The 19,356-nt window shown below is 36.3% G+C and overlaps 1 protein-coding gene across 1 annotated transcript in view; it reads right to left on the bottom strand.

The window, feature by feature from the left end:
* The window catches only part of PMS1 (PMS1 homolog 1, mismatch repair system component), a 142,090-nt gene that overhangs the window by 96,225 nt on the left and 26,509 nt on the right, over positions 1-19,356 (bottom strand). The window contains 2 exon segments of the mRNA XM_037850172.1: positions 2,554-2,717; positions 12,953-13,055. Of these exon segments, the coding sequence (XP_037706100.1) occupies positions 2,554-2,717; positions 12,953-13,055 (267 nt within the window).

Genomic DNA, 19,356 nt, shown 5'->3' with positions numbered 1-19,356 from the left:
ATAAATAGACCAGGACCTCACAAGGTTTCAGTTATTATAACTAACGCTGAAAGGAATGGCCTTACCAATTATCCAAAAAATATCTACCTAAAACACACTCACAGAATTCACTTGGAAAGTATTTCCCTTTGGCTGCGCCATTATTCAATATGCTTTCAAGGAACATAGTGATGAAAGAAGAAAAATACCTCTTTCTAACGTAACCATACTGGCAAGAACATCAACATTATCAGTATTCAGAGCATGTCTTGGCAGGTTAAACCTTCATAAAAAGAAGGAACAATATCTAATCCAAGTTGTCAAAACAGTGTTAGTACTTCTCATATTATGTGCAGTATGACTGTTGTTTCCAAGGCAGAAAAAAAAATTCAAAGAAAGAGAAGACACCAACATAGCCAAGTTTAAATTTTATGCAAAGACAAAAAAAGGTCTTCAGAATAGCACATAAGAATGATGAAAGCAAGCATGTTTAAAAGAAAAAGGCTAAGAACAGCATAGGACTCAATGTTCAGAGATTAATAACATGCTGATGCTATTTTAGGAGGTTTAACAATATATTTTAACATTTTTGAGGCACCACAGTATTATTAAGAAATGACAAAGTAAAAAAATAATCTGTACTAAGACAAAGCTTGAAGACAGACTGCTTGTTCCAATTTATTCCATGATTTCCTTGTGTAATAACAGCCAATATTTAATTTTACTACTTAAGACTTTTGATAATCTTATATTACTTTCATGGTATAAAACTCTCAGCATACTCTCTAGGGTCTGAACTGCCTCTGAAATTACTGAAGGCCATAGAAGAACTTGTGCTTGCTCAATATAAACTCAGATATGGTGTCCTCCAACTGTGATCAAATGCATTATATTACAAAATGCTTTCCAGTCTCAAAATAAATGTCTAGATTGATAATCTTACATTTGTTGGGAAAATAATGTAAACTTATCAAAAGCTTAGAAGATATATATTTGACTTTCAATGAAAAAATAAAAACTTTTATGCCCATTTCAAATACTTCTCAAATATTCATTTCCACTGTGAAGCAATAATCTTTTTTTTCTTTTCTCTTATTCAAAACTGTTCTCTATAGTACTTTTTTTTCTTTTACAAATACATAATTCCTATTTCTCTTCACATTACATTTCCTTCTGTTTTCCCTTCTTTATCATTATCTTTTTTCTGTCCTTTATCTTTTCTTAACTTGCCAACATTCGACTTTTAATTAATTGAAACTTTGGATAAAGAGGTTATAGGGTTATTTATATTAGCAGGGTGAGCCTCTGTTCATCCACATCCTGAAAATCATGGCATGGAAGACTGGAAGAGCTCTCAAGGTATCATTTGGTTGAGCCCTCTGCCAGCAGGAACAGGTGGCTGACTACTCTTAATTTTTTAAAAGATTTTTTAATGATCAAAGATTTTGAAAAAAAAAAAAAGATTTTGTTTACAAATATTACACTTGGCTATGTTTAATAAATAATAATCTTGATAACAGTAACAAAGATATGGAATAGAAAGAAAATTGGACCAAAAAGCCCCAAATCTGGCTTCTGGCCTCAGCACTATTACTTACTGTATATCAAACAATCCCTTTGATAGCTCCTAGCTTTACGTTCCCATACAACTTATGGGGAACACAAGTTATTGTAAGGACCAAAGAAAATTATGTAAATGCTCTGAAACTTGGAAAAGAACTATATAAAGGCAAAGTAGTATTAAAATGGGAAGTCAACATGGTATATTGCTAAGAACCTCTACACTGTAGACATGCTCTTTCAAACCCACCTCAACTAGCTGTGTAACACTAAGCAAAGTAGTAAACCTCTCTGACTTCAGGTCAGAGGACAACTGCAAAATTGATGTCTATCTCATTTTGTTGTTGCTGTGAGGATTGCAGGAGATCAGTGAAGCTAGCATAGGTCCTGGCATTGCATCGGCCCTCAATAAATGTTAACTCCCTATGCCCCACCAGGCCTCCAGGCTTCTGTTGTGTGGTTCTGTTCTTTCCTTTAAATATGTTAGGTAGCTATGGAGAATTTTACAAAGTACACAATAATAAGAAAATATGAAAACTTTCTTTCCCTTAAGATTTATCAAGCAACAAAATGAGTTTCTTCCCATATCAGTCCTGCTTTGAAAAACAGAAAGAAATGAACTAGTTTCTTTTCAAAAACAAACATTTAACTCTTTCAAGGAAGAAACAGTTTAGGAGACAAAGTAAAAGTACTGTCATTAAACTGTAAACTCCTTGAAGGAAGAGAATAAATCTTATTCATCTTCGTATTTTCAGAATCTATCACAGTATTTAACAAAAAGCAGCACTCAAAATTTCTTGGATGAAAAAGTCTGTTTAGGAAATAGCTGATCTTAGAAATTAAGAAATGAAAGGCTGAATCAGATTTCAAAAAGATATTAGATGATGAATTAAAGATGCTCTTTATATAAAAAGATAAAATCAAATTGGACTAAATTTCTGAAATAAGACTCTTTACATATCTGATTTAGATAAAATACATTATCCCTTCATTGTATCATACAACAATGCTTACCTTGTTATGCACAAAAACAATCCTTAAGTCAGGTTTAAGAATTCCATAGCTTATGAGGAGATCTTGGACCTTTTTTATTTCATCTTTACATTTTTTAGAAGTTGAGTAAAACTGCTTTCTTACTGGTAGATTCTTAAATAATCTTAAAGCAGTTACTGTTGTACCTGTTGGCAGATAAGATTTGGAATGAATTTCAGAGATCTTCAAATCCATATACAATTCAGCAATTAGCACCTTCTATCACTGACAGTTGTCCTCCAACTCTGGGAACCCAAAGAAGGTTCAACTTTGCAAGCTATTCTGATCCCCTCCTAGACCCTATTTTTAACAAAACTGACCTGCTAAGTATGATCTCCTCCATGTGATCTAAACAAGACTAAACTTATTTCTACCCCTGCAGAGAAACATGGGCTTATCAGAATGCGAGCATCTTAAGAAATGTGCTGGTATTTAAACCACCTGCTTTGAAATTGCTTTGAAATTGCTTTTATCTGTCTCTACAGATATGGCAATTTCCTCTGAAGTCTTCAATTTCAATGTACAGCATGTGATAGCAATCATTTTGCACTTAACAGAGCTTCAGTTACTTAAGAATATTTTCCAATTTTAGGTCTCACAAAGCACTTATTTTTTGCTTTGCAAGAAAATATGAAATTGTTTATTTCTCCTATCAATGCATGTATTATCAATAATGTACAAAACTCAAATGATATAACAATATTAACATCCATGACTGCTGCCTGCAAAAAAGGATATTAGGATGCCATTAATTATAAGCCAAAACCTATTTTCAGAGATGCACTCTTAAGTTATATACAGATGCTTACTGAACATCATCACCTGGAAGTCCCCAAGACACTTCAAACCAACAACACCCAGACCTCAAGTTATCTTTCTCCTTAAGTCCGACACATCTCCTCTCTCTCACTCAGTTAAAACTGCCATCCAACAGCCTTCCAAAGGCAGAAACTCCAGAATTCACTGAATCTCCTTTCCACCTCTTACTGCTTGTATTGGTTTGGACCTATGTACCCCGATAAAACATGTTCTTTAACTACATCCATTCTTGTGGGTGTCAACTCATTATAAATAAGACCTTCTGAAGAGGTTACTTCAGTTAAGGTGGGGCCCAGGTGAATCAAGGTGAGTCTTACTCCCACTACTAAAGGCCTTACAGGGAAGGTCACAGAGCGAGAAAGCTACAGGGAGAAATCAGAAGCTGAAAGTCAACAAAACCTGGAAGAGAAAGGAAAAGCCAGGAGAGGCTGCCATGTGCACTGCCATGTGACAGAAAAGTCAAGGACCAAGGACCATCAGCAGCCACCCCCAGAACACTAGTCTTCTGGGAGAAAGAATTGCCTTTGTGATGCCTTCATGTTGGACTTCTCCCTAGCCTCAAAACTGTGAGCCAATACATTCCCACTGTTTAAGCCAAGCCATTCCATGGTATTGTTAGATTTATAAGGCCAGGAAATTAAAACAGTTTTTGGTTCCAGTAATTGGGGTGCTGTACTACAAATACCTAAAAATGTGGAAACGGCTTTGGAATTGGGTAACGGGTAGATGTTGGAAGAATAGTAAGGTGCTTGAGAGAAAAAGCCTAGGTTGCTTTGAAGATATGAAGAGACTGTTGGTAGAAATTTGAATGCTAAAGGTACTTCCTATGAGACCTCAGAAGGAAATGATGAATGTGTGACTGGAAACTGGAGAAAAGGTGATCCTTGTTTTAAAGTTGCAAAAAAGTCGGTGAAATTGAGTTCTGATGTGGCATGGAAGGCAGAACTTGAAAGCAATGAATCTGGATTTTAGCTGAGGACATTTTCAAGCTAAGTGTGGAAGGTGCAGTCTGGCTTCTCTTTGCAGCTTACAGTAAAACACAAGAGGAAAGGGATAACCTGAGAAGTGAACTCTTAAGCACAAAGAAACCAGAAATTGATGGTTTGAAAAATTCTGAGCCTATCCAGACAGTATGCTCTAAGACTAGGGCCAGAAGTGATGCTATCAGGGATCTCCCTCAGCTTCCAGAAGGCTGGTCCCTGGAGAACAGAGCTCCATGTGAGGGTTTAACTGAACATGGACCCAATAAGCCATTTCAGTGGAAGTCAGGACTGGAAATGCAGTTACACGGGAAGGATCTGTGGAAGGTTCTATTATGTGATGGTCTGGACACCTTTGAACTGCACACAAAGCCAACAAAGTTTTTGCATAACTTGCATGAGTGGAACCACTGCTAGCCCAGACTGAAAGTGACAGAAAAAGGACAGACTGAAAGCAGAATGACTTCAAGGACAGAACCATAGAAACCAAGGTCTGGACCAAAAGGATCCAGGGTCAAAATGTTCAACTAGGGTGAACTTAAACGTTTGGAAATGGACAGAAGTGATGGTAGCACGTTGTGAGAATGACTAACAGTGCTGAATGGTGTGTGAAGGTGGTAGAAAGGGTAAGCTCAGAGTCATGTATGTCACCAGAAGGAAAGCTGGAAGTTAAAAGATGGGAATGTATAAACCAGTGAATCTTGTGGTAGAAAATGTCCATGATTAACCGTACAAATATTAGAAATCTCTCTCATGAACTAGAACAAATGTATGACACTATAACTAGAAATTAATAATAAAGGGGCATATAGGAAAAATATATATACCTATTGCAAACTGTATACTACAGTTAGTAGTATTTTAACATTCTTTCATCAACAGTAACAAATGTACTACACCAAAACTATGAATCAATAATGGAGGGGGTTGGTTAGGGGTATGGGAGGATTTGAGTTTCCTTTTTTTGTCTATATTTCTTTTCCGGAGTAATAAAAATGCTCTAAAAATTGAAAAAAAAAAAAAAAAAACAAATTGTGGTGATAGATGCACAGCTGTATGATGGTACCATGGGCAACTGATTGTACACTTTGGATCTCTGGATAACTGTATAGTATGTGAACAATGTCTAAAAAAAATTAAATGAAAAATAGGATGGGATGGGGGATGGTGTTCTTTTGAACTTCTATTCTTATTCTTATTTTTTTGGTGTAATGAAAACGTTCAAAAATTGATTGTGGTTATTGCACAACTGTATGATGGTACTGTGAACAACTGATTGTACACTGTGGATGACTGTATGGTATGTGAATATATCTCAATAAAACTGAATTTAAAAAAAAAAAGAGCAAGAGATCCTCAGGCCAAGAGAGTGGGCCCATGCATGCATGTGGAAAGGCAGGTTCACCCCTATATTTGGAAGGGGCAGGCAATCTGCCTTGGTGCTTGAGGTGGCAGGCCTTGCTCCCAGTTGTTCAGGGAGAATGCTGTCACCCCATTGCTCAGAGTGGTGTGGTCTGTGGTCTGGCATTTGTAGAGAGCCTGGCTTCCACAAATAAGCTCAGAGAGGTTGGGGCCTATGTTTCAGGTTCATGGAGACGATGGCTGCCATCCTGATGTTTGAAAAGAGAAGAGCCTTCACCCCAGTGTTTGGGGAGAGTATGGCAAATGCAGTAGCACTTGGAAGGGGTGGGGCTACCACTCCATCAGGCCCAGAGAACAAAACATCAATCACAGATGACTCTCAGACCTTGAAATCTAATGGAGTTTGCCCTGCAGAGTTGTGGAATTGTTTGGGACTCATGATCCCTGGTTTCCTTCCAATTTCTCCCTTCTGGAATGGTAATGTTTCTCCAATACCTGTCCCTCCATTGTATATTGGAAGCAGATAACATGTTTACTAGGCTTCACAGGTCCACAGACAGGACAAACCACACCCATAACCAATTTTGATTAAGACTTTGTACTTTAGCAACGTTACTGAAGTGACTTTGGGATGTTGTGATGGAATGAATGTAATTTGCATATGCAAATAACAGGTCTTTTTGGTATCCAGAGGGCAGACTGTGGTGGTCTGAAGCTATGTACCCTAGAAAAACATGTTCTTAAACCATACTGTGGGTGTTAACTCTTGATGAGGTTACTTCAGTTAAGGTGTGGCCCAGCTGAATCAGGCTGAGTCTTCATCCTATTAACTGAAGGGAAGGTCACAGAAAGACAGAAAGACAGAAAGCTACAGGGAGCAGCTAGAAGTTGGAAGTCAAAGGAACCCAGAAGGGAAAGAAGTGAGGAGAGGTTGCAATGTGACTGCTGTGACAGAAAAGCCAAGGACCAGTAGAATGCCAGTCTTCTGGAAGAAATCAGTGCCTTGATGATGCCTTGATTTTGGAATTCTCTGAGCCTTAAAACCATGAGCCAATAAATTCCCATTGTTTAAGCCAGCTCAATGCATGGTATTTGTTTTGGCAACTAGGAAACTAAAACACTGCCAATGTTGCATAACTTTCTTGGCCTCTCTATTCTATCCCAAAAATCTCACAAATCTATGTCAAGTCCCTTCCCTTCTCTCAAACCTTAGTTCAAGGTAAACATCTCTCACGGTAAGACACAACTTTTGGTAAGAATTATAACATCCTACAGTTAATTCTGTAAATAACCTAAGTCTGATATTATTCCTCTCCCTAAAAAGTTTCAATGGCTCACCATGATTTCACGATAAGGACTTCATAACCTAACACCTGACCTACCCAATCTCCTGCTTCTGCTATCCCTAAGCCCTCTCATTGAACTCTGTTATGTCATTCTTATTATTCCATTTTATCTCCTTTATATTGGCTTTTTAGCTATACCTCTGCATTATTTTTAGTGCTTACTCTAGCAATTATAATGTAACAGTCCTCCTTGATTACCAGGAAGTGAATTACACTTCACAAACAGTATAAAAATCTTGCAGTAGTGTAATTCCATTTACTGTCTTTTGTGCTATTTTACTTGTATTTACATGTATTTACATGTATTTTATTTCTGCATATCTTATAAACTCTACAATATAGTTTGATATTTTCTTTTTAAAAGAATTTTTAAATTTAATCTTTCAATTTTTTGACATATTTAACTTTTCCAGTACTTTTCCTTCCTCCTTCCAGATTTAGGTCACCCTCTAGGACCATGTCCCTTCAGCTTAGAACACCAGTATTTCTTGTAGTACGGGTCTGCTGGTGATGAATTCTCTCAGCTTTTATTTGTATGAAATTGTCTTTATTTTGTCTTCATCTCTGTTCTGGTTTGCTAATGTTGCTATTATGCAAAATACCAGAAATGGATTGGCTTTTATAAGAGGGGTTTATTTGGTTATAAAGCTACAGTCTGAAGGCCATGAAAATGTCCAAATTAAGGCATCAACACAAGTATACCTTCACCGAAGGAAGGACAATGGTGTCCGGAAAACCTGTTAGTTGGGAAGGCACATGGCTGGCATCTGCTGATCCTGGGTTGTGTTCCAGCTCCTCTCTCAGTTCCTGTGTGTTCTTCAAAATGTTGCTTTTGGGGTGTTCTGTCCTCTCTTAGCTTCTCTGGAGCAAACTCTGAGCTAGCGTAAGTCTGCTTTCAATGGCCATCTCCAAAATCTCTCTCTCAGTTGCTCTCCAAAATGTCACTCATAGCTGCTCTGAGGTCCTTCTGTTTGTGAGCTCTTTTATAGCACTCCAGTGATTAAATCAAGACCCACCCTGAATGGGCGGGACCCATACTCCATGGAAATAATTCAATCAAATGTGTCAGCCACAGCTGACTGAGTCACATCTCCATGGGAACACTCAATCAAAGGATTCCAATCCAATCAACACTAATACGTCTGCCCCCATAAGACTGCATCAAAGAACACGGTGTTTTGGGGGACATAATACATCCAAAACAGTACAATCTCTTAAGGACACTTTTGCTGGATATAGAATTTTAGGTTGACAATTTTTTGAACACTCAATCCATTTTCCTTGGGCTTCTATGTTTTTTATAAGAAGTTACCTGTCATTCTTATAGTTGTTCCCCTGAACGTAATGTATTTTTTCTTCTAGGTGCTTTTATATTTTCTTTGGTTTCCAGCAGTTTATGGTGTGCCTAGCTGTGGTTTGGTTTATATTTATTCCACTAAGGGTTCATTGAGTTTCTTGGACCTATGGCTTGACATCTTTCAGCAAATTTGGAAAATTTGGGGTCATTAGCTCTTCAGATAGCTCTTCTACCCCATCTACCCCCTTGCCCTCTTTTCCTTTTGGCACTCCAATTACAAATATGATATTAGACTGTTCAATCTTGCCCTACAAATCTCTGATACTTTTTATTCAATTTTCTCTCTGTACTTCAGTTTACATAATTTCTATTGACCTATCCTCAAGTATACACTGCTGTTAACCCCATCCAATGAATTCTTCAGATATTCTAGCATTTTAATATTGGTTTTTTTTTAGAGTTTTCATTTCTCTGCTGAAATTCTCCATGATCTTACCAATTTTGATGACCTTTTCCTCTAAATTCTTTAACATGTCAATTGTTTCTAAAGTTCTTTTCTGCTAATCCAAATATCTAAGTCATCTATGAGTTTGCTTATGTTGATTATTCTTCCTCTTGATTACAGATCTGATTTTCCTTTTTCATGTCTCTCATAATATTTTTTATTTGCTGGACACTGTATATATAAGAATGATAAGATACTGAAGTAGACAATATTTTTCCCCAAAGAAGGTACATCCTTTCCTCTGTCAAGCTGCCAGAGTTAAGAGCTTCCATCTAATTAGGAGTTTATCTTTGTTGGAGCTGAGCTGTCCTTTTATTTAGTTTTAGTTCATCTCTGGTTTCAAATGTCTTGAGGATATAATCAGACCTCTTCCTTTAGCAGGGCTTTGGCACTAAGCACTGCAAGACTTTAAGATCTTTGTTTCTTTCCAGTTCAGTCCCAACTTTCTTCATTAATTCTTACTCAGCAAAAGTCCTAATTAGAAGATTTGGCATGTGGGGTGGACTACCACTGTGTCTGAGGTTTCCATTTTTCAATATGTTATGTCAGCCCATATGTGGCTACTGGAAGTTCATCTGGTTTCTCTTGGGACCATACAAGTTCCCTTGTTTATAACAGGCACACTCCTTTGCCAGCCAATGCTTCCAGACTCGGTTAATGTTCCCAGAGATGCAAGTGGCCATAAGTCTCTTCTTACCTAGGAATCATTTTTCTCTACAACTTAATTTATTTAAACTTCTTTGTGACACAGCTCTTCAATGGGCTTAAAGAAAAATGCTTTTTTTCAAAAAAAATTTTTTTCTCATTACTACATAAGGAGCAATGTTCTCCTGATATATATCCATCATTCTTCTCTTGCTGAAAAATTATACTTCCACCCCTTCTTATCTACCATCTTCAAATTCCTACCATCTTCAAACTCAAACATGATCTCTTCTGAAAAACTCTCTAACCTCCTTCAAGGTAGTTGGTGGCTTTCTCTTACTGTCACTACTTATTTACTCTCCTCCATGTTCCCCAATAGTCTTTGAGTTCCTAGATGACAAAAACAATATCATCTACTATAGCTGCAGACAGAGAGAAGGAAGGCAGGCAGAAATCAACAGGGCAAAATATAAAAGTATTATGAAAGGAAAAGATATCTGTTTGATTTTTAAATCATATTCTATATATCAAAGACCACAATATACCTACCTAATCTGTACTTCAACAAATTATTGCTTTAGCAGCTAAAAATATTCTTTCAGAACAAATTGAGAAGGTAAGAAACATATGTTTGACTAAAACTTCCTGATGGAAATGACTTTTCTGATTCCAAATGAAATGTGCATCCTTAAAAAAACAAATATCAAGTAGTACTGGATAATAAGGAGGAGGCACCAGTATACTATCATATTTTACAACAGAACTGCTCAGCTTTCTAACTTTAGCACATTCTACAAACACCAGAATTAAGCTGCAGTCCTGTAATATGCAGCCTGTTATATTTTTACATGACCCCATGTGATGCCATTTGTAAAGGCAGCTATTTATATTCCTAATGTAAAGAGGTATGGTTACTTAATATATCAGGAAGTTTTCTTAAACCATTTAATGCATAAAGATTCCATTACTTAAAATTAAGATGAAAAGACCTTTCAATACATGCAAAATCACACATAGTAGGGATTTACAAAGAACATGATGCTATACTCTACAAAAAGGGTAAGGAAAGGAAATATCTTGATCCAAGTACTTTAAATGTACTACTTTTGATATGTGAGAAATTCCTAATGCAGTACACTAGGAGGTGTTAAAAGAATTGTCCAGGAGGGTAAATCAATTTAGAAAGCTTAATACTGATAGAAGTCATGACAGAAAAGGAGATGATCAAAATAAATAATTTAGTCAGAGTTCTTGGTAAAAATTTTAAACCTAGAAAATTATTTTCACATTTTCTGTTACTTTAAAAAATACTGTAAAATAGAAGTGAAGAAAAAAGGTAAGGGTAATTTAAAACAACAGTGTTAAGCACATAACTAATTTAAAATGGCTAAATTAATCCATAAAACAAATAGCTACACCTAGAAAAATCAGAATTAGAATTTCCAATAAACTAGTTTTAAACATTTTTAAACATGCTTTTTAGAGGACTGACAAATTTATTAATGCCTAAGATTTGGTTGTAAACTGACCCTGTTTCTACACTTAGGCTTTCTATAGGTGTCATCCTACCAGACAGTGTAAGGAGTAACTGTTAAGCATGGATGTTAACACTTCAGCAGAAATTAATCTTCAAGAACCCTTAATGCACAGGTATAAATTAGGATGGTTGAACTGTAGTTTTATCTTACACAGAAAACATTTAAATGGAACCTGAATGACAGCTGGTGAAATGTGAGTCTGTGATTCAAGCACTCAAAAATATTAGCACTAAGGCAATATAAATGTGAAAGGTTTTTGAAAGAGTTTGTGGATTTCTATATTTGCCCTAGAGCAATTTGAAATTAAGAGCTTGATTTTTTTGTTGTTTTCCCAGTCAATCAATTGTATTTAGGAGAAAAAAAAGTAAGGTATGAAAGGCAAACTGGCCTTCTAAGAATGCTGTTTCTCAGGATAAAAGGAAGATGGTAAAGAAAATAAGGCTTATTTAATGACTAAACAAATTCCCAAATACACATACCTGGTCTCACTAACTAAAGATAGAAGAATGAGGTCAGCAGGAAAAGAATAACCAAACAGCAAAAGGGCAAAGATCAGGTGGATTTCATATTTAAGGATTGTTTATTTCATAGTTCCCATGGAGATGAATACAGAGAAGCATGAGATGTATGAATGATGCAGAGCCACTGCCCATCCAGATTAGACTGACTACTATCAAGATATAAACAAACACATTTACATTTTATAAGGTAACCAGATTACTTCAAAGTACTTTACTGAACAGCCACCCAAATACCTCCTAATGGTTTCCCATTTTGAACTCCTAAGAACTGGAGTCAAAACATTTTTGGAAAGGGATCATATTAAAACTGGCTTCTCTTTGTCCTAACCTTCAATACACTGTAAAAGAATTACAACCTATTTTTTTAAATCAAAATATGTATAATATTTATAAGTGTACATCAAATTAAATTGGACTCATTTCTATTAACTGAATAAATGAGAAAAAAATTCAGTGTGTCTGTTTTCTTAGGAGTTCCTACTAACTTCCTCCCTTATGTGGATACAAAAAATATTAGGTCCTGTTGGGCAAAAGCAATCTGAAACTAAATTGAGGATTCATAAAATAAGAGAAGAGTATTTGGTGTCAGTATTAAGATACAAGTAAATAAATTTCAGTGAAGAAAGAATAATAATAAATTAAAGGAGTTATGTGACCCTCAACTCTGAAAAGAGTTTTTTTTTCCTTAGAGGTAGTTCCTACGGGTACTTGAAAACATATGATATCAATTAAAATGTAATAGAAATTACATATAAGTATATGAAATACTAAAGGAAATTATAGTAGCAACAATCTGAGATATTTCATTTATTTACTTCAAAATAATACAGCAAGTAAGGAAGTGGTTGAACATATTAGATGAAACAGCACTAGCAATGAGTTGGTAATTATTGAAACGTGCATGTTTTTGAAGTTTTCCATTAATAAATAAATGTTTTAAATCATTTATTTAATTCATAATACCTTGATGGCATGGTTTATTACCATGATTACCACATCAATAATGTTCTAGGTGTTTCAATAAAATATTATTCTTCCTTTATAAAGAGGATACAAGCGATCCAGCAATAGTAAACTAAGTAAATGCTCTTGTGGTTTTTACAAGAGTTAACTAATCCATGGAATTGTCCACAGACTTTCACACAGTTTCTCTTGATTACTCTAAGTATTTAAGAGATTGAGAACAACTCTAAGTATTTAAGAGATTGCTGGCTAGAGTCAATTTTAAGGCTGAATATTCATTTGGAAGTTAAATAGGCTTTATCAGGACCAAGCCACCAAGCAATACATTGAATTTAAGGACTAACAATTTTTTAACAAACATTTAAGACAGAAAAGGTAAAGAATGCTACAAAGCTACTCTCTTACCTTGACCAAGATGTGAAGGTTTTTGAGAAATTATGTGGCCACTGTTATCTAGAATATATTGAGTACTAAAATTATCAGCAGCTGTCCTTGTTGTAATTAAAACCTGGAAATAAAAAAATCTAAAAAATTATGATTTTAGATATTGCAATGGGCTCACTGCCAAAACAGATTTAACATAACTACCATCTAACATATATAATTAAGACTGAACAAAGTTTTACTTGGTACATTCTTATGACCACTTTTCTTGTAATGTTCCTTAGATTTACATTAATAAGCAACAGGCCAGCTTATATTTTTCAGCAAATTACTGAGTTGTATTCAGTAAATATACCTTAATTAAAACACTCATATGCAAACTGGTAATATTTAAAATGGCTATTTGTATTATATGTTTTATATGACATATATTTGTAAAATCAAATGCTTCAACTGCAATAGGGAAGCTTGCTATAGTTACTAGTCCCATAAATTTGTTAGTAAAGTGAATAATTCTTTTTTAAAGTGATCATTCCCTCCTTCTGTTTAAAACTGAGCACCTATATTCCAAGTTTATGGTTTAAAAGAATAAAAAAAAATCACTCAATAAATATTTATGAGCAATTTTTCCTTAAACTCACACTTTAAGGTATATTTAAACTCATTGTTTAATAAGGTATATTTAAACTCATTTAAATATAGCTCATTTAAATATAACTCATTTAAATATAAGGTATATTTAAACTCATTGTTTAAATATACATATTCATTAATTTAAAAAGCTTTGGCATAAAAACATGTAAGTATAAGTCAAGAAAGCATTTTACTTGGCATGAAAATATTTCCTAAAATGTTAGTCATAGAAATACAAATTTAAGAATATCTGCCTTCTTTTGAACCACACTCACCCTCACCTTTATGTTTATTTCACCCAACCAGTAAGATTAGTAAGAGGGTAAAACAATGATAAAATATATCAGTGTCAGAAAATACCATAGATGGTGGGGATGCTAGCAAGAAAAGCAGAATGGATTGGTGTGGTGGTTTGAGCTATGTACCCCACAAAAACATGTTCTTAAACTTAATCCATTCTTATCTACCCATTGTAAATAAGATCTCTTCAAGTAGTTACTTCAGTTAAGGTATGGCCCAAATGAATCACGAAAAACTTTAATCTGTATTACTGAAGTCCTTTATAAGCAGAGTGAAAGTCAGACACAAAAAGCCACAGAGAAAGCAGCCAGAAGCTGAAAGTGAAGGGAACCCAGAAAAGAAGGTATATGCATTGCCATGTGACAGAGAATCCCAAGACTGAGGATCACAGGCAGCCAGCTCCAGCATGACATCTTTGGGAAGAAAGCATCACCTTGATGACTCCCTGATTTGGACTTCTACTAGCCTCAAAACTGTGAACCAATAAACCCATTGTTTAAGCCAATGAATTGCATGGTATTTGCTTTAGCAATGAGGAAACTAAAACAACTGGGAAAAGGTAGTCTCCTCATACTTCTGGTAAGCAATGCTGAACCAAAATTGTGAGCCATCTTTCTTGACCATCCTTGAACTCAGCAGAGCTAAATATCTTAAAATAAATCTATATAGTTTAGGAAGAAGTCACAAAGACCCAGCTCCATTGATGGAACTCATCTGGATCCACATGGATCTACATTTGATAGTTCTGTCATCAGGTACAAACCAGATGCTGGTTTACTGAGGTCACAAGGCTTTGTAGACGTATGGGTAACACATGCAGGGAATATCAGAACCACCAAGAAAATATAATGCTTCTCTAACTTACAAAACTAGATGAGTGCATTAGAATCTCTCTGAAATTGAAGTGCATAAAATCCTATCAAACTGCTATTTCTATGATATACTATCTCTCAAAAAACTTACCTAAAATAGATGAAGTTGCGAGCCTCCATGATTGTTCTACTTCTTCCAAAAACGCACTCCATGGTTCAAAAGTTGTATAATTTTATAAGTTTTCCTGATAACTAACCTTAATTTTCCCTGCCACATTCCAACCCTACTGTATCCAATAATGATTTCCTCTAGTAAAGTTTCTTCAAAACAAAGAGGACAGAAATTGCTAGAGATCTTTTTTCCTGTCTTTAATGTAATTACTCCATGTAATTTACTCTCTATAAAAACAATCTACATTTAACCAACCACTTCTCCAAAATGCCAAGGTCAACTGAATTCTATTTCTATTCTCTACAGAGCTAGCCAACTGAACCAAAGTTGGTGTCACTGAGCAAAGGCAGCCCTGGAACTCTGAGTTCTAGTACTAACTCTTCCATTGGCTTGCTACATGTCCTGAATAAATGATTACACTACAATCTTTAAGGGGAGAGTGATGAAAAGATGAAGATGATGCTAATACTTTATAAGGGTTTTTGCTTTAACTACTTCAAAGCATATTACCTTGCTTATCTTTTAAACATCTTAGTGAACACTAAACATACTCCAGCCTGGATGAATAAACCAAGGTGCTAAAATCAAATAAGGACCGTAGTGGTCATAATGTAACATTTATGTTAAGAACATTAAAGTAAAAAACAATATTGATTTCCAACAGTAGATACTTTAAAAATTAGAATCTGGAGGGTACTATAAAAATTATTTAAATAGAAAATGCTTTGTAATTCACTATTGAAGACACTGAAGGATAACACACATAAACATGTTTCACAAATTCATGAAATACAGCGTGTTCCTCAGAGGAAGGAACTGTATTTCAAGAGTTCATTTCATCATATGACCCTGTGTCCTGGGCAAGAAAACTTTATTTGGACCAGGCACAGGTTCAGAATGCATTAGCTTTGCAGCAGATAGCATTTGAACCTGTGGCAACATGCCTCTCAGGAGCATCTCTAATATTACAAACTATTAATGTCACTTCTTATTGGAGACATTGAGGAATTGTGGCAATAAGTGACTCCAGTGGTGACAAGAGAAGAAATAAAGAAAAATCATTATTTTAAAAGGAAAAGTTTTAAAAGGCTATGTCAGAAGAACATTTGGTACACAGGAGGAGCACAATTAATATCCCTTGAATGAATGAATACAGATAAAAAGTAGAATTCTTTGAGTAGATTTAATGGTTATGGATTTTTATATGTTAAAAAGTAACATTGAGGAGGGCGGGGCAAGATGGCAGACTGGTGAGCTGTATGTTTTAGTTACTCCTCCAGGAAAGTAGGTAGAAAGCCAGGAACTGCGTGGACTGGACACCACAGAGCAATCTGACTTTGGGCATATTTCATACAACACTCATGAAAACGTGGAACTGCTGAGATCAGCGAGATCTGTAAGTTTTTGCGGCCAGGGGACCCGCGCCCCTCCCTGCCAGGCTCAGTCCCGGGGGAGGAAGGGCTGTCAGCTCTGGGAAGGAGAAGGGAGAACTGCAGTGGCAGCCCTTATCGGAAACTCATTCTGCTGATCCAAACTCCAACCACAGATAGACGGAGACCAGACACCAGAGAATCTGAGAGCAGCCAGCCCAGCAGAGAGGAGACAGGCATAGAAAAAAAACAACACGAAAAACTCCAAAATAAAAGCGGAGGATTTTTGGAGTTCTGGTGAACATAGAAAGGGGAAGGGCAGAGCTCAGGCCCGAGCTCAGGCCCTGAGGCGCATATGCAAATCCCGAAGAAAAGCTGATCTCTCTGCTCTGTGGACCTTTCCTTAATGGCCCTGGTTGCTTTTGTTCACGATCTCGTGAAACATATGACAACATGGATGAACCTTGAAGACATAATGCTGAGCGAAATAAGCCAGGCACAAAAAGAGAAATATTATATGCTACCACTAATGTGAACTCTGAAAAATGTAGAACAAATGGTTTATAATGTAGAATGTAGGGGAACTAGCAATAGAGAGCAATTAAGGAAGGGGGAACAATAATCCAAGAAGAACAGATAAGCTATTTAACGTTCTGGGGATGCCCAGGAATGACTATGGTCTGTTAATTTCTGATGGATATAGTAGGAGCAAGTTCAGAGAAATGTTGCTATATTAGGTAACTTTCTTGGGGTAAAGTAGGAACATGTTGGAAGTTAAGCAGTTATCTTAGGTTAGTTGTCTTTTTCTTACTCCCTTGTTATGGTCTCTTTGAAATGTTCTTTTATTGTATGTTTGTTTTCTTTTTAACTTTTTTTTCATACAGTTGATTTAAAAAAGAAGGGAAAGTTAAAAAAAAAAAAGAAAAGAAAAACAAGGAAAAAAAAAAGATGTAGTGCCCCCTTGAGGAGCCTGTGGAGAATGCAGGCGTGTTCGCCTACCCCACCTCCATGGTTGCTAACATGACCACAGACATAGGGGACTGGTGGTTTGATGGGCTCAGCCCTCTACCACAGGTTTTACCCTTGGGAAGACGGTTGCTGCAAAGGAGAGGCTAGGCCTCCCTATGGTTGTGCCTAAGAGCCTCCTCCCGAATGCCTCTTTGTTGCTCAGATGTGGCCCTGTCTCTCTAGCTAAGCCAACTTGAAAGGTGAAATCACTGCCCTCCCCCCTACGTGGGATCAGACACCCAGGGGAGTGAATCTCCCTGGCAACGTGGAATATGACTCCCAGGGAGGAATGTAGACCTGGCATCGTGGGACGGAGAACATCTTCTTGACCAAAAGGGGGATGTGAAAGGAAATGAAATAAGCTTCAGTGGCAGAGAGATTCCAATAGGAGCCGAGAGGTCACTCTGGTGGGCACTCTTATGCACAATATAGACAACCCTTTTTAGGTTCTAAAGAATTGGGGTAGCTGGTGATGGATACCTGAAACTATCAAACTACAACCCAGAACCCATGAATCTCGAAGACAGTTGTATAAAAATGTAGCTTATGAGGGGTGACAATGGGATTGGGAAAGCCATAAGGACCACACTCCACTTTGTCTAGTTCATGGATGGATGAGTAGAAAAATAGGGGAAGGAAACAAACAGACAAAGGTACCCAGTGTTCTTTTTTACTTCAATTGCTCTTTTTCACTCTAATTATTATTCTTGTTATTTTTGTGTGTGTGCTAATGAAGGTGTCAGGGATTGATTTGGGTGATGAATGCACCACTATGTAATGGTACTGTAAACAATCGAAAGTACGATTTGTTTTGTATGACTGCGTGGTATGTGAATATATCTCAATAAAATGAAGATAAAAAAAAAAAAAGGCTATGTCAGCTATCAATAATTAAAAACTGACTCTTTAGTCCATTTACCTGGTTTCAAGAAATCATGGAATTATCACAAAGTTTAAATTACATAAAAGCATTTCAACTTTAGATAAGCATACCTTTTCTCCATGTTTCAGATAAAAAGTAAATTATAAAGGATTCATAGGCAAAATCCTCTCGACAAAAATTCATTTATGGTAATTAAAGTCTTTTTTATGGAAGAGGGGCTGACTTTTGGGTGGATAGTTTGGCACAGAAACAGGGGCCTGAAAACTAAGGAAAATGGTCTTTATGATTCAGGTGAAATATGGATTTTAGCCTGGATGACTGTCTTTTCCTTTTTGATTGTCTGAGTATGCCAACCCGTGCATAGTCGTACACTAACATAGGCGCTCAGACTTCAGAATCTACTCCCAGATCCCCTACTGTGAGGAGACCAGTAACAGGGAAATTCCAGACCTGGCTTTTCTTCTTTCAGCAGAGCTCCATTACCTGTCAGGAGGCTGCATTTAGTAAGTGGGATATCCCAACTGCTTCAAAAATTCCTTTGACATATGATGATACCGTGAGCCACGGATTGTACACTTTGGATGAATTATTCAGTGTGTGAGTATATCTCAATAAAACATTAAAAAACAAAACAAAATTCCTATGCCTACTGTAACTAAGCTGTTGTATCATGGCTCCAAAGAATATAGGAAACACCCTACACTGTGGAACAGGAGCCAGGAATCATTTGTTTGGCTTAGAACCATTTGAATGATGCCAAGGCTTTCCTCTCTCCTTTTTACAGCTACGTGGACACACAAATAAGAAAGTCTCAAATTCCATTTTCAAAACAGAATGACCGAGCTTCTCATTCTGCCCCTGCTAAGCCATGGGGGCTTAATGTGATGTAAACCAATAAAAGCCCTACAGATTTATATTATCCAATCACAAAATTATATATAATGTTCTTGGTAGTTCAGAATAATATCCAGCATACTGTAACCACTTTAAAAATGTTGGATGGATCCCAATTTTAAAATGGGAAAGGGATTCGAATAGACATATCTCCAAAGAAGATACACAAATGGCAAATAAACACACGAAAGGATGTTCAACATCATTAGTCATCAGAGAAATGCAAATCAAAACCAAAATGAGATACTACTTCACATACAATAGGATGGCTTCTATTAAAAAAAAATAACAAATAACAGGTGTTGGTGGGGACGTGGAGAAATAGGAACCTTCACGCATTGCTGATAGGGATG

The sequence above is a fragment of the Choloepus didactylus genome, chromosome 9, assembly GCF_015220235.1.
Source record: "Choloepus didactylus isolate mChoDid1 chromosome 9, mChoDid1.pri, whole genome shotgun sequence".
Taxonomy (NCBI): Eukaryota; Metazoa; Chordata; class Mammalia; order Pilosa; family Megalonychidae; genus Choloepus; species Choloepus didactylus.
This window is presented reverse-complemented; position numbering and strand designations above follow the sequence as displayed.